This window comes from Alosa alosa, chromosome 4, assembly GCF_017589495.1.
Source record: "Alosa alosa isolate M-15738 ecotype Scorff River chromosome 4, AALO_Geno_1.1, whole genome shotgun sequence".
Taxonomy (NCBI): Eukaryota; Metazoa; Chordata; class Actinopteri; order Clupeiformes; family Clupeidae; genus Alosa; species Alosa alosa.
In genome coordinates this window covers 5,488,157-5,503,311 of record NC_063192.1, presented here as the reverse complement: position 1 = coordinate 5,503,311, position 15,155 = coordinate 5,488,157, and the positions used below count along the sequence as shown (strand labels likewise).

Below are 15,155 nucleotides of genomic sequence, written 5' to 3'. Positions count from 1 at the left end.
AGAGAGAGAGAGAGAGAGAGAATGCAGAAAGTGCTCATTCTCTTGGAGAAGCCACTGCTATCACACAGATGCAAAGGAGACCATAAACATTATGAACCCCCTAAAAACTCAATCTCTGTACTCTAAATCTCAAAGATCTTTACGACCTGCCTGGCCCCTGTCCAGTGCACGCATGGGAAGGGGAATGACCAAGTGAGAGGACAGGAGAGTGTGTGTGTTGAGAATGGTTGAGTGTGTGTGATGTGTACGGAAGGTAGTGGAGAGGGGAGAACAACTGGTGTGAGTCTGTGTGTGTTGAGAATGGTTAAGTGGGAGAATGTCTGACCGAGAGGACACAGGAGAGAGAGAGAGAGAGAGAGAGAGTGTATGAAGGATTACTGTGAGTGTGTTGGAAGTGGCTGAGAGGTGGAACGTGTGTGTGTTGAGAACGATAAAGAGGGGGAACTACTACAGTCTGAGAAGTCAAGATTGTGTGTGGAGGTTAAGAAGAGGAACCGACAGAGAAGAAAGCCTGCAGTGTGTGGCTGAGAGGGGTAACGACTGACTAAGAAGCCTGGTGAGGTGTGTGTGTGTGTGTGTGTGACAACAGACTGAGCTGGCGAGGGAGTGTGTGTGTGTATGGAGGGTTGGTGGTGGAGGGTATTTACATCTTGGAGTCTGGCCTCTTTAGGGGTTTGCTTAGCCTCTCCCGTTTCATCCCTTGATCCCCTCTCCTTTCCCGTCAGCAAAGCTCTGTGTGAGGGCAGGGCACCATCGCTGGACTTACCTCTGTTAATGTAGGCCTCCGCTCATCGGATGCAGCGCCGTTGTTTTCATTAGGCGCCGAGGCAAAACAATTACAGCTAATGCCGCTGGGAGGATTTTTTTGATGAGTGAGGATCTTTTGGAGCCAAAGGATATTTTACAAGAAACAAAGCTTTACAAACCGGGATCCTCTCACCCTTTCCCCCCCTCTATCTCTCTCTCTCGCTCACATCAACCAAACACCCTCTCAATTCTAGCGTCAAATTATGTGGGGAATTTTTGGGATTTGACAAGGCGCTCAAGCCCGACCCAATATCCCTGACGTTCTCCACAGCGTTAGAGAGGCACAGTGGGTGTCCCTGCTCCACGTGGCTCCGGCTCACTGGGAAGTGATTTGATGTGGCCCCTGCAGGCAGCCGTGCATCTGAGAGAGAGCGAGGAAGAGAGAGAGGGATAGAGAGAGACGGGAAAGCCGGTTAACCGGCTGATAGCTTGTTGGCGTAGACTTGTGTTTGAGGTCCGGTCCATCACAGCAGGGGCCGGATGTTGGGGAATGCTGTCCTGACCTGATGCGTAGGCAGGCTACACCGTGAGCCACACAATCATCACACACAAGATTAACATGTTTAAAAAACTCTATCCTCTGGGGAGCAAGTCCTATTAATGATGGGATTGCAGTCATGGAGAACAACAGTTCATTCATAATGTAGATGAAATACAAGTTGTTCTGCTTCAGATGTTCTGCTTAAATAATAGGCTAGAAGTGCTATCCAATTCTAATTTGAATATGTCTACACTAAACCGTCTCTGTGTAAACTGTGAATGAATGGGAGTATTTGAGAGAGATGCATTGGAGACAAAAGTACCTTTGTTCTTAGAACAGTGTAGTTAAGCAAGTAATAAATCATACTAGGGACTTTAATGTAAATGCAAATAACATGAAAAACCACATCCTTAAGATAAAAGATCCAAAAGCAATTATTTAATACTTGGCAGCTCAAGACACTGGATGGCCAACAAAGGCAAGCAGCATTAGATCTCTGGTTTTAATCTCTCTCTCCCTCACTCAACTATCCATTCATAAGCTTAGGCCTAATTAGTGAACGTGAACATTCTGGAAAAGTGCACTTCATATTGGGCAAGTTGACTTCTCATTAGCTCATTTAACAGACATAAAGGGTATTGGCCAAATGTGAAGGGTAACCAAGCTTCCAAATGTACCAGACTACAACTAAGTGCTTGTGAAGATATTCATGATGCATGAAAAGCCTTGAAAAAACAGCTTGTAGAATTGTGCTGTTGGCCATCATTGTTGAGGACCACTGCTCCAGGCATTACACGTATATGTTTTTCATGTTCCTTTTTAAGCACACAGTGTACTACAGCCGATGCAGCGGAGCTAGCGGGCCAAGAGTCAGTTCATGTTTCCTTTGTGTCACTGCTCTATGTTCTGCTGCCATCCTTAGTCCAGTTGGCTATATTACAGCTGTGTGCACACAGACTGCCACACACACATATCAATAAACAAACTCCACCGCAACTGCAACATTCACAAATGTGCTAACACTATCTGCAAAAACACACAACAAATATCTAAGTGCACACACACACACACACACACACACAAATTAGCAAACCAAAACACTGGTGTTTTAGAGAAACTGATTGCTTTATTGACTTTGAATGGATGAATTCATGACAGATGATAAAAAAAAAGGCCAAATGTCTCAACCAAGCACACCAGTATCCACCCCATTCTTTTGACTGAAATCAGCTTAACCGATCCCCATTGGTCGGGGTTTACCAGGTTAAGCATCATAAACAGAAAGGGGCAGAAGCTGATGTTCTGCTGTGGCCAATCAAATGGCGAGTCAGGTGAAAGGACCACTCTAATTGGACCAGAGAGAGCTGCTCAACCCTCTCTCTGATTCAGCAGAAGTGCCCAAGTTTCACACATTATGGAAAACATTTTAAATCAAAGAAAAAAAAAAGTATTCAACATCCTATAAACAATTTGTCAATAGTGCATTGGGGATAATGAATCACAAAGCTAAGATGTTGAAAAAAAAAAACTGAAAACCCAAATTTGTAAACATTCCAAATAATTAAATACCCACCCCAAAGAAAAATAGCCTTCTTCCTAACATCATGTAAAATGATACATCAAACAGCCCTGATTACTATGTTTCCGCCACTTCCTCTGAAAGGCTTCACAATGATACCCAACAACTATGGTTCACTAAGCTACTGACTAATGCACTTGGAGATAGTCGCTGCACAACACCGTCATTACATCTGTCTAGGACACTATTCTTAACTCATAGCAGTCAGTGTCTATCTTTTCTTCAAGTTTTTTTTTTTTTTCTTTTCATCGGATACCAAATTGATGTACGGGATGGAAACAAGCACACCAGTTTACTCATATGAGGTGGTACGTTTTTTTCTGTTTATCCTTGTCAGGTAATTTGATGTCTTCAGCATTTTCACAAGATGTTGATTCTCATCCTGGATGTTTTGATTCTCAATTGAAAAGACACAATTAAGTCCAGGAAATGGGTACCATTCAAAGAGTCAATAAATTATAATGCATTGGGTCAGAGGATCCGCGCCTGAGATTCCTATGGGCCCTTCACTTTTTCATAATCACATCATAGTCTCAGCACATTTCACATCACTTTAATCGCTTCCAAATACGTTGGAAGCATGAAAAATAAAACCCTCAACAGCTTTCTCGATTGTCACGGAAGGATTAAGTTCTCGTCTAAAATCACGGTCAATTAAGAAAACTGACGGAATGTTATGATCTCTCACGGTGGAAAAATGAAGGAAGGGAAGGAACGGAAACAAAAGCTTGGCGTCTGCCAACACACAGAGAGCTCCTGACTGAGCTGACTTAGGAGGTTTGGAGCCAGACATGGCTAACGAGCATGACCCCCTCTCCCTCTCCCTCTCCCTCCCTTACACTCAAGACAGGTTCACTCAGTGCCCAGCATTGACTGGTAAATAGGGGTGGGTGGATGGGTGGGGTCAAAGAAGTGAAGGGAGGTGAGTGAAAGGAACACACATTCACAGGAAGACAAACACACTCCTCTTCCCGTTGTCACCCCCTCTGTTAGCGTCAGTGGCTAGCATCGGCTAGCGTCAGTGGTGAGGTGGGGTGGGGGATCCGAACGGTGTACAGATAGTCATTCGAAGAAGGACAAGGGAAACGGAAAGATGACCTCGCAGGACACAAATGCACACCTGGATAACCATACGTCCCCACATATACACATAGTGCGGATGGCAAGAAATGGTGCTTCAAGGTACGGAAAGCAGAGAGGGACATTGGACAGAAGAGGACAGAGGAGAAGCGAAGGGGAAAGTGGCCTGAGTGCTGTCCATTCCGACTCCCACCAGGAAAAAAGAAAGAATTTTTGGTCTGTCGCTCTCAACCCATCGGCTGAACAGGGAGACAAAATGGACAGCAGGTTGAGACCCAAACACAAGTGGCTGTATCAACACACACACACACACACAGAAATGTCAGACAATATCCTCAGTGCACAAAGACCAGGCAAGATGTCTTCTGTGCACTGACTGATGCATACACTCTGGATGCACACAAACGAGCATACATGCAGCCCGGGCATAACACACCCAGAAATGACCACGCGCACACACACACACACACACACACACACACACACACACACACACACACACACACACACACACACACACACACACACACACACACACACAAAAGAGAGGGTGCAAAAAGGGACAGAGGAAGAAATAAGAAAAGACAGATGCCAAAAGATGAGATATGGGAAAGAAACCACTAAAGCATATTAGACTCAGATTTGATGATGACTGATTGTTAAAAGGCTTCTAATGGAGACATCACCCCGTGACTACACAACAGGGAGGTGAGAAAAGCACTTCTACTGCGTTATGATGAAGATGGCAGGATGAGGGAAAAGTGGAGGGAAGGGGGCGCTCCCATGGCCCTAGGACACGGGTGGACTCTGCACAGGGGGTGGGGGGCTGGTGCTGTTGTTGTTGCCCTCGGAGACTGTGCCGCGGGGCGGCACCTCGATAATACGGGGCTTGTCGATGATGCGGGCGCAGCGGTTGCCCTTCTCCACGATGCCGATGATCCAGGCCTGCTGGCCCTCGCCACCGGCATCGGGGCCCGGGACCCCCACACCAGGACCCTGACGACTCGCCTTCATCTCCGCACAGAACCGCGCTGCCTGCTCACGAGGCAGACAGATCAGCAAGCCACCTGTAAGACACAGAGAGAGAGAGAGAGAGAGAGAGAGAGAGAGAGAGAGAGAGAGAGAGAGAGAGAGAAAGAAAGAAAGAAAGAAAGAAAGAAAGAAAGAAAGAAAGAGAGAGAACCAGAGAGATGATTATATATTTGATGGCTATTTGCTTTCAAATCAAAATGTAGTAATGCAAATATACAAGCAAGACCAGGTGAAAAAACTTGCTCAACATCACGCTGGATGTTGACCATTACTGCATTAAATTTTACTTCAAATAGTTAACGCTATGGGAGGAAGCAATTCTTTTTTTTAATTATTACTTCATAGTCGCAGAGAAATACAAGAAATGTATTTAGTAGGGGTGGGCGATATATATCGTCTGCGATAATATCGTGATTGTTGTTTTAACGATGTGCAAATTTTCATTATCGAGTATTTAAATTACTTATGGGGAAAAAACACTCGAAATCACGCATTAAAACCCCATACATTCACTAAATACAGGAGGTGTATGCGAGAGAAGCCCCTTGTTGCAGCAGAGCAAGTGTCACATGATTGCTAGTGGGTCCACCTTGTCACACGCGGGCCTAATGTTTATTTTGTGTAGCGACCGAGACATAGGCCTTACTTGGGATTTTGTGCAGCTACTTCTGTTCTGTTTACGTAGCATTGATGAGACAGTCACATTTTTTCCTACATGGTATTATATGGAGAGAAAACATTAGCCTTTGAGTATTTTAGTAGTCAGTTGTAAACAAAGAACTCTTTTCATGTAACCCTTTTGTAAATGGACTAAAGTTCGCTCTAAATATCTACGTGTATCGATTATGCTAACCGTTAGCACCTCTATAGGATTTCTCATATACATTAGCCATAAGCTAACGCATTAGTTTCTATTCTGTAACTTGGAATGCAAGCCTACATGATTTCTCTTAAACAAAACATCGAAGGAAATAACTGAGATGTACTCTGTTGGTCTGCTTAGTTTTACAGTGAATCCTAAGTAGGCTAAAGGTTTTTGAAAACTCTCTTGGGAAACTGTTAGGCCTATTCATCTTCTCTAATGTAGCTGGCTAGACCATGTCATTGCCACACACACAAGTGGGGGCAAAATAGAAATGTGTCAGAGTGACAATGCATTGGTTGATTTGGTTAAAAAGTCACAGGTTAGGTTATTGGTTATTATTGTATTGATGCTATTCATAAATAATGAGCTGTAAAGTAACTCAGACTTTTACAAAAATGTTTTTAAAGGATATCGACTAATTATCGTTATCGTCAAAATCACAAAAAATATGGTTCATTGTGTAATATTTCTCAGGTATTCGAATTAAAAGCCTTATGTAGGTTAGGTTAGCAGGTGCTCCTGCTAAAATCATTTCCAAATGATCTTGCGGCACTTTCAAAATCTGCGGCCTATGCAAAGAACATTGCTCTTCTCCCATTTTAGCATCTTTGACTTTTTTTCGATAAGTCACCAGTGTGTATTTGACCTACATTGGCCAGATGCTTCCGACGTAGCTTGCTTGAAAGATCTAACTTGGGTGCAGTAAAATAGGTCTTGCTACACTGCACGTTGCAAAACAACACCTGTTTGGCATGTATTCTACCATTAATTTATATAAAACAAAACAAAATCTGCTCCATCCCATAACATGGTGGTAAGATAATGGTGGACAAAAATGTGGTTAGATGAAAGCTGAGTAATACCACTCTATTATTAGCACATACTGTAGTGGGCAAGCGTGCCTTTGAAGTTCACTCAAATCAAGTCTGTTCATTTCAAAATGCTGCATTCTAGATCATGCTTTGAACAAGGAGAGCATAAAAATAGCCTAAACAAAGCCAACCATTCTTTAACCAGAAAGGCTTTGGCTTTTGTTCTCACTGTTATCTAAAATTGTCTAAACAACTTTGCCAACACTTCCATTCAGAGTCCTATCTGAAGCCATGCTGATTTACTGTCTAGTCCATTAAGGTTGGCACGGTTCATCTGAAAGAGCCTTCTGTGCTGGCAGGAATGTGGTCATATACTGCCTGCAGCGGGCAGACTAGAAGCCTCTAAAAATGTAATTAGACTAGAGTACAGGGGCAGAAAGAATCTACACTGATGAGTTTTGCACCAAAGACAAACCGTAGATGGTGGGGGACTATCTCTGGGCGTACACCCAACCCCTCATCAGTGTTTGGAATTACTTTGGGATGTGCAGTTTGATTTTTATTCCTTTTTGATGTCTTTTCCGTTTTTGATGTTGGCTTATATGGCATTTGTACTTCACATTTCTTATATGCACTCTATGCTGTACGTGTGTACTTTAAGTCCATGTCACATGAAGGACCATCATGAAGAACAACAAAAGAGAGCTGGACTGATGTTGTGCGTCTCCGCACCTGATGTCTCGGAGGAGGTGCCCTGCAGCAGGCCGAAGAGGTTGCCGCAGGCCTTGCTGACGGCGGCCATCTTGGCGATGATGGGCAGGTTGTGGATGACGAAGGCCACCTCACTGCGCTGCTGCTGTGCCAGGTTACGGGCGTGGCCCAGGATGCCGAAGCCTGTGATGTCGGTGGCCGCGTGTGCATTGAACTTGTGCATGAGTGACGCGGCTGCACACACAGGAAAGGAAGGGCAGAATGAGGAAGGGGAAGAATGGGAAAGATAAACAGTCAGGTACTTTCAAGAACTTTAATGGAGTTACAAGACTTAAAAGGCAGCAAGTGCAATAGAAGAAAGCACCATGGTCCTTAACAGTTAGGGGATTCAGATTGGATGGATTAAGCCTAGTTCTAGTTCTAAAAGAGAACTTCAAGGAAGATCTCCACCAAAGAAGATTTTAGGATAGGCTTAATCCATGTTCAGGAAACTAGTCCTGCAGTCTTTGCATGTGGATAAAGAAAAAGCATGAGAGTGAATACACAGAGATGAATGTATCCATGGATAAAATCTTCTCAGACAAACAGCAGTACATGCCAAAGATTGTAAACCTTTGTAAACCAGAATGTAAACCTGTTGTGTGAAGCAGCTTACTAAATTCTAAAGGTGACGGAGGTAGGAGGCGGTACCTGTGCGGTTGAGGGTGGACATGTTGAGCATGGCTTCCTGGTAGGCCTGTTCAACTTCCTCTTTAGATATGACCAGTTTGATCTTATTCCACTTATCTGGCTGCAGGATCACAAAACGACACACTTGAGATCAGCTGAGATTTTGTGCATTCATCGTTTCTTTTTTTTTTTTTTTCATGCATCGTTTTCAAGTTTCCCCTTCCTACCCCAGACCTACTGCCCCGAATTAATTTGAAAACTGAACTCCATACAGTATAGTATATGCATTTCAACAAAGCAATTCTGTTTCTTTCAAATAGATGTGAGAGTTTGAAATGGCGCTAGGATAAAAGCATCCCACCAGTGGAGAGACCTTGCATTAACCTCAACCCAAACCAAATTTGGTAAGCTTTTGAAAACAGCTCTACAAAGTTCCTTTTCCACTACGGAGATAAAGGGGCTGAAATGCCTGGGTCTCGCAATCTCTAGCTTTGACCACCAGAACTTTACCAAAAGGATGTAATCTTTTCAAGCACTGTTATATAATTTCCCACTTTCTAAAATGGGAAGCAGAACAATACAAGCTTTGTCTCTGCACAAATAATCTTTTGGTACATCGACCAATAAAGGCTACTGCCACAAGACACAAAAAAATACAGTACAGTACAATACAGATTAAAGTACAAAAGTTAAAAAGTTGATTAAATACATACAAGCTAACTAGTTCTGAGAAAATATAAAAGTGCTTATATTCTATAAGGATTGGTAAAAAAGATTACTGAACATCAAAATGTTTCCACTTACCAGGTCCAGCCATTGATGGGCATTGACTGCCACCTGTGTGCCCAGAGGTTTGGTGAGAACTAGCACATCCCCAGGAACCGCACTGTCTGGCCTACAGAAGAAAACATAGAGGGCTGATATATTACTGTTTCCAGATCAGTGAGAGTGGAATTTCCATGGATTAATAACCAGAATAGACAGACACACTTCTAAATGTCCCAACAGAAAAGACAAGACACAGACGTGAAGTGATCATTTGTGAGCGTGAAGGCCACAATGATTTATGCCACAATGAAGTATGCCACATGATTTTAGGTTATGGGCTTGCAAATTAGCTCTGGTTGCCTAGGGTGACAGGGAAAACCCAGCTGCCTAGCAGCAGTGATGTAACAAAAGACTTCATAGTGCATTTACAACCTGATAGCAAGCCTGCAACATCGCTGTTTGGGATGCAAACTACTCCTGACATGAAAGACAGAGGGGTTGCTAAGGAACACTCACATGATGAAGTCATTGGGCTGGCACACCACGGTTGCCACACCCCCAATGATGATCCAGGGATTGATAACAGTTTGGCCGCCCGTAACGGAAGTCCCGCCTTCTTCTGCGGCGTCACGGAAACCCTTTATCATTAGTGGCATCACCTGCTCCCTCTCCTGAATGCCACAATCACAGACAGGAAACAGGAAGAGAGGAAGAGACAAAAATTCAGGTTTAGGAGCTTGTTTGTTAGGATTCCATAATATCTGATGAACACATACTATATATACCCTGACCTGTTTTGTTAACTTCCTGAAGAAGGCTAAATTAGTGCTGGGCGGTATGACCAAAAATGTATATCACGGTATTTTTCAAAATTCTTATGGTTTCACGGTATATGACGGTATTTTTTTTCCATGCATAATCAGATGTTCACAGCATTTTCTACAGGTTGAGAGAGGAATTGCTGCAGTACATTGACTAAGGATGGTCTATTTTACTGTCATGATGTAGAATAACTCCACACTAGTGGTAATGCAGTTTTGCATGGCCCCAGAAAATGATGCTGTTTACAAAGAGCCACTCATGATTCTAATGAAGAATCTAATCAGCAAAGACAATTGCATTCAAAATACAGAACTTTTACTGTGCAAATTTCACAAACATCTTAAAACCAATACAAAAAGTAGTGCAACTTGCAATAATTATACTTTTTTGAAAATTATACAATTTAAAATAAAACTTCTCTGCTGATATGCTTACTCTGTCAAATAGGCCTATCAGAAACATGCCTTATTGTTATTGTGTGGTTTACATGACGTTAGTGGTAGGCTAACGTTAACTTCATGTGGCCTGCCATGAGCTTCGGTTCGGTTCGCTAGGCAAAACATTAACAAAAAAGTTCGTTTTGGTGCACTGATGACAGTCAGGATAATTTCTAACTAGCCAGCTAGTATTGCTCAGTTCCTGTCTATAACATGCTTTACTTGCTACCTGGATAATTTCTGCGAATATTCTTAAAGTGAGATGAATGATAAGATCATTAAACTTCACTGTGTTCGGTGGGTTGCTAACGAACGTCACCTACTAGCCAGCTAGTTACAGCTGTTGAACAATCTCAATTGAATTTTAGTGTAAATCCCTTTCAATGCAGTATCCCTTAACTTTTTCCTTAACTAAAGAAACAATTTAAGGTATCCTGTGCAACACCCTTAAATAAACCCCTTACCTAAGGAGAAATTAAGCCTTAAAGGTCATACTTAAGGGGAAAAACTTAAGGTGTTTTGTGTTTACCCTATAACCAAAGATGGTTGATTACAAAGATACTTCATGAGAGGCCATTTCCTGTCCCTGGAAATTTATGCAAATGGGGTAGCAGTACACGCCCCCGCACATTTATGCAGTGATCGGGCTCTCTTTTTAACATTGAGGTCTATGGCAGAATCCAAGAACTTCCCAGAATTTGTCAAAGCCTTATTTTTCTGAGCAATGGATGCACATTTCGGACACGGTATCGTGATCTCCAAACCCTCCTCCCTATTTCAGTAGAATGTCATGATAGTATGACCCTCCAGTCGGGAGAAAATCAACATTAATGAAGGTGTACACCAAGTTTATTTTGTACTCCGGCTTGTCTGGCGATGGAACCGAGGCGTTCAAGCGTAAGTCATCGTCAGTGACACGCCCTGTGCAGGCGGGAACTGAACCAGAGCCCGTCTCTGACTGAACTCCACTTTGCCCTCATAGACATGAACTAAGACGACCCATCTTGCTACGCATTCATTATCTTTGCTATAACCAAAGATTGTTAAGGCAGAGCAAGATACTTCGTCGTAGTTCATGTCTATGGGCGCGAAATGGGGATCAAATCCTGTCTGCATAAAGAGGCGTGTCGATGACTTATTGATGAGCGTACTGTACGTTGCAACCGGCCAACAGCAGCAGCATAAATAACCGGCGCACACCTGATATAAAGTTGATTTTCTCCAGACTGGAATGCTCAAAAATGCTAAAAATGTACCTGAAATGTTCAGAAGGGTTTGAGGATCATGAAAACGTGCCGAAATTCACATTCTAACTCTATAGAACCAAGACCTTAGCATATGTGGTAAAATTCTGAGCTATGCCCATAGACTTCAATGGAGCAGTCGCTGTCTCTGCTCTGCATAAAGGGGGATTATGACCCCCCCCCCTCGTGCGATCTGGGTTCCCGGAAGTGGCTCCTGATGAAATATCTTGCTCCGCCTTAACAATCTTTGCTATAACTATGCCTCGCAGTCGCACCATGCGTGCGTGTGAAAAAAGTCCCGTCTGAAACACTGTCGCGCGGCGCAGCGTTCCAAACGTTGTGTAATCAAATACACATGGCGGTATATTAAAAATTCATATCATATGAAAATATACACCAGTATACGGTGTGAACCGGTATACCGCCCAGCACTAGGCTAAATGCTGAAACGCGTCGAAGGACTGTTTTTAATGTTTCTGCCCAGTTAAATAAAGGCATTTGAACTTTTTTTGCCTTTAGACAAGTGCCCTGGCATGTTTCTTTACACGCAAATGCTGTTTGGGCATACTGTGCTGAGGCAGCAAACCAGTGGCCCAACATTTGTTCAGTTGCCTGGCAGTAAAAGTTACAACAATGCAAAATGATTTATTTCTATTACAGCATTACCTCAGGATAAAGGAAAGGTGTTTGAAATGTTAAATGCAAACCATCATGGAACTGCTTCTACAGTAGATGACTAATCCTGTGTTTGGAGCATGCACTCATTTTCAACATTGTGCACTGTAATATGCTGACAGTGTCATAGCTAGCATTTGTATATATGCTATTATATAACTATATGGTGGTTATTCAACTTTACAGCGCACTATAGTGAAAGAGTGGACATTCGGACATATGCTAACAGTGACAACAATGTCACATGACAAGGGTGAAAGAGGGGAGGACAGGGGAGGACCGAACAGAGAACAGGGGTGAAGGGTGAGGGTTTAAAGTTCACCTTCTCATTCATCTTCTGACTGAGACTGAGTAACATCAGCATGTTGTCACACTCTGTGATGCCCATGGCGTAGAGGTCACTCAGCACATTAGCGCACGCTATTCGACCCTGAAAGAGACGTAAACCCCAACACTCATTTAAACATTTGTATTAGTCATTTTCAAAAGGTTGATGTGTGATGGAGTAGTGTATTACTTGTCATACATTATATACATTTACATTTACTCATTTAGTTGCCGCTTTGATCCAAAGCGATTTAGAAGTGAGGAGCGACATTCAAGCTACTGTGCAATTGGACACCTTAAAGTAAATAATTCATCCTGGCTTTTACAAACAAACAAACAAAAACAAACTAAAATAAATAAACAAACAGATAACCAAAGGATTATAGTGCAGAGGAGTTGAGTTGATAGTAGAATAACCAGGATAGACATAAAATACACAATAACCTGTTCTTAAAAAATAATGACTTGTTCTTGCTTTTTTCTACTTAATTTACTATTTATGCACATATCTTAAACCTTTAATGAGCAGACATGCAACAGAGCACTAACAACTAAGCAGCATAGTGAACATAATCCAATATATCGGGTGGAAAACATTGCACAGAATCATGCCAATAACCAACAGTACTTAGAGAAAAGGACTACGGAGAGTAAAAGGGCTGGTTTGAACAAACATCTGGTTTGGGCCTGGTTGGGAAACTGTTTTTCCCCACTGTGCGCATGTGTGCATGTGTGTGTAGGGGGAGGGGAGGTTTTGTTGTGCAATATGGTGCAATTCAGGTATGAATACTGTGTAAATCAAGGGGGCGGGGGGGAAGAAAAACAGGTAGGCCATCACATTTTTTTGTGGAAGGACAATGAGCCTCTATGGCAGGAATGGACAGAGTGAACAAACAGCACTGACCATCATGTATGGGTCCTCTACCAGGGGGTAAAAGAAGTCTGTGGTCTGGACCAGGGATAGACCCCCATGCCTCAGGGGAATGACACAGGAGTCCAAGCCAATACCTGCAACCAAACACACAAAACAAGGCTCGCAGTCTCAAGCATAGTGTTGAAATTAATACTAATAATCAAGAAACACAAGCCTGTCACAAGATACAGAAATAGCTATTTTTAGGAAGTATTTGGAGCTTAACAGTGGATGAGAGGATAGTGTGATGTTATTAGATGTTGTAATGTTACATTGTGATCCACAAAGCTGGTAACTTCCTTATGTTAGCAATGGGCATTACCTGCTATGGCTCACCTCTCATCATGTGCATAGCTACTTCATACCAAATTGAAGAGTTTGTAATTCCATTCAGTATTGAATGGGTGCCTTAACACATTGGGTCAGTTCAGTATTAACTAGTTCCCGAGTGGATTTGATTACACAGGTCAAAGTATAATTCAAGAGCCTATCTTGAGATATCTGATGGGACGTGATCCAGATATAAAGCACTGTTCTTGCATGTGCATTAATTTGTTAGCTAGCTAGCTAGTTAGCATACGCTTGCTATCAAAACATACTGCTGCTACCCATCTGTCATTGCTTTGCTTTACTGAAATAGAGAAGTAGCATTTTGTCATGTATTTAGCCACAGAGCAGTTGCTGAATAACATAGCAACTCATTCATCGCACAACAACACAAACTGGAACGAGATAATTTGCAAAAGCGAATACGAGAACATTATGGTTGCGGTCGGCATGGTTGCGTGCCTAACGTTACCTAGTCGGGGTCCATGAGCAGCAGAGAGCTGACCGAATTCCGACGTCTCATCGCCGGCACCTGCCGCCGGGCCGCCGTCCTCTCCGGTCGCTACACCCGGACGATCGGGCTCAAGTCCCTCCAGGAGTTTGAGCAGAGCCTCCTGAGGGACTTTACAGCCTCATCCTTTCAGGTCGGAGAAGGCCGTTAGCCGAAAGCTGCGGTCTAGGCCATGGTCCTCCGGTTTGAAGGCTTGATAGCCGGGAGGAAGAAAGGCAGCCAGCCTGCACGTGTCAGAGCCTTCGTCCGGCGGGGTTGGAGGTGCAGAGCCAGACATTTTGTTAGCGTTACTGTGTAAATGTATTCATTCAATGTTTAGGCATACTGCGCTCGAGTGCCGCGAAATACTATGACAAGAATGAGTCAATTGTTTGAAGGCTAACTGGCTAATCATTTGGTGCTTCCTCAGCCTGGGACGGGCGCGTAACTGTAGGAGAATGTACCATTATGCTTACAGGGGGACTTGCTCATACAGACACATACTCTGTCCAGTTTTAGGAGCAAGTGTGGCTATATCTGGACGTATCTTGACCTCATGTCACAGAATATAATCACTATAAATAATTTAAGTCGTGAATGTACAAAACTGATATTGATGGCAACATTTTATAATAATTACACTCCAGCCATTTTCAAGTGCACGGGCTTGACCATGACCGCGTTCGTTTTTTACAGTCTATGGGTTCAACCAAAGACTCTCTGATTCAGTCAGGGCTCAACCAATGACTGTACAGTCACTGGATCCGTTTTACCTTTTTCATTTGGCTGCCAAGAGACGTAACTACTTTGATTTCGCTTTACCCTCCCTAGACTTACAGATCTCCACGGATCTTAATCACAGATTTTCTATATTTTATAACAGAAAGTTTTTATATTTCCAGTCACTATACTTTTTTCATACACAATTTATAATTATAATAACGAAGGCAGTAGCCTAACATGTCCAACCAGTTAAATTAATGCTTGGTTCTTTGAATATCAGATAACTGAAAAGCAGTGCAAGCAGTGATGAAGGTGCTAAGCCAAGCGAAAATTCAATGGAAATAGCTGTACTCAGCAAGTTTCATGTGTGATAAGGCAAGGCTGTAATCACAA

At 42.9% G+C, this 15,155-nt stretch overlaps 1 protein-coding gene across 1 annotated transcript; it reads right to left on the bottom strand.

Moving 5' to 3' along the window:
• Window positions 1–2,394: 2,394 nt before the first annotated feature.
• Window positions 2,395–14,502, bottom strand: sephs3 (selenophosphate synthetase 3). The gene is made up of 8 exons (XM_048241930.1): window positions 14,022–14,502; window positions 13,214–13,317; window positions 12,305–12,412; window positions 9,321–9,475; window positions 8,841–8,931; window positions 8,058–8,157; window positions 7,389–7,601; window positions 2,395–5,014 (listed from the first exon to the last, which is right to left on the bottom strand). The coding sequence occupies exons 1-8, from the start codon at window positions 14,335–14,337 to the stop codon at window positions 4,737–4,739; spliced, it is 1,365 nt and encodes a 454-aa protein (XP_048097887.1). The 5' UTR covers window positions 14,338–14,502; the 3' UTR covers window positions 2,395–4,736.
• Between the last annotated feature and the right edge of the window lie 653 nt (window positions 14,503–15,155).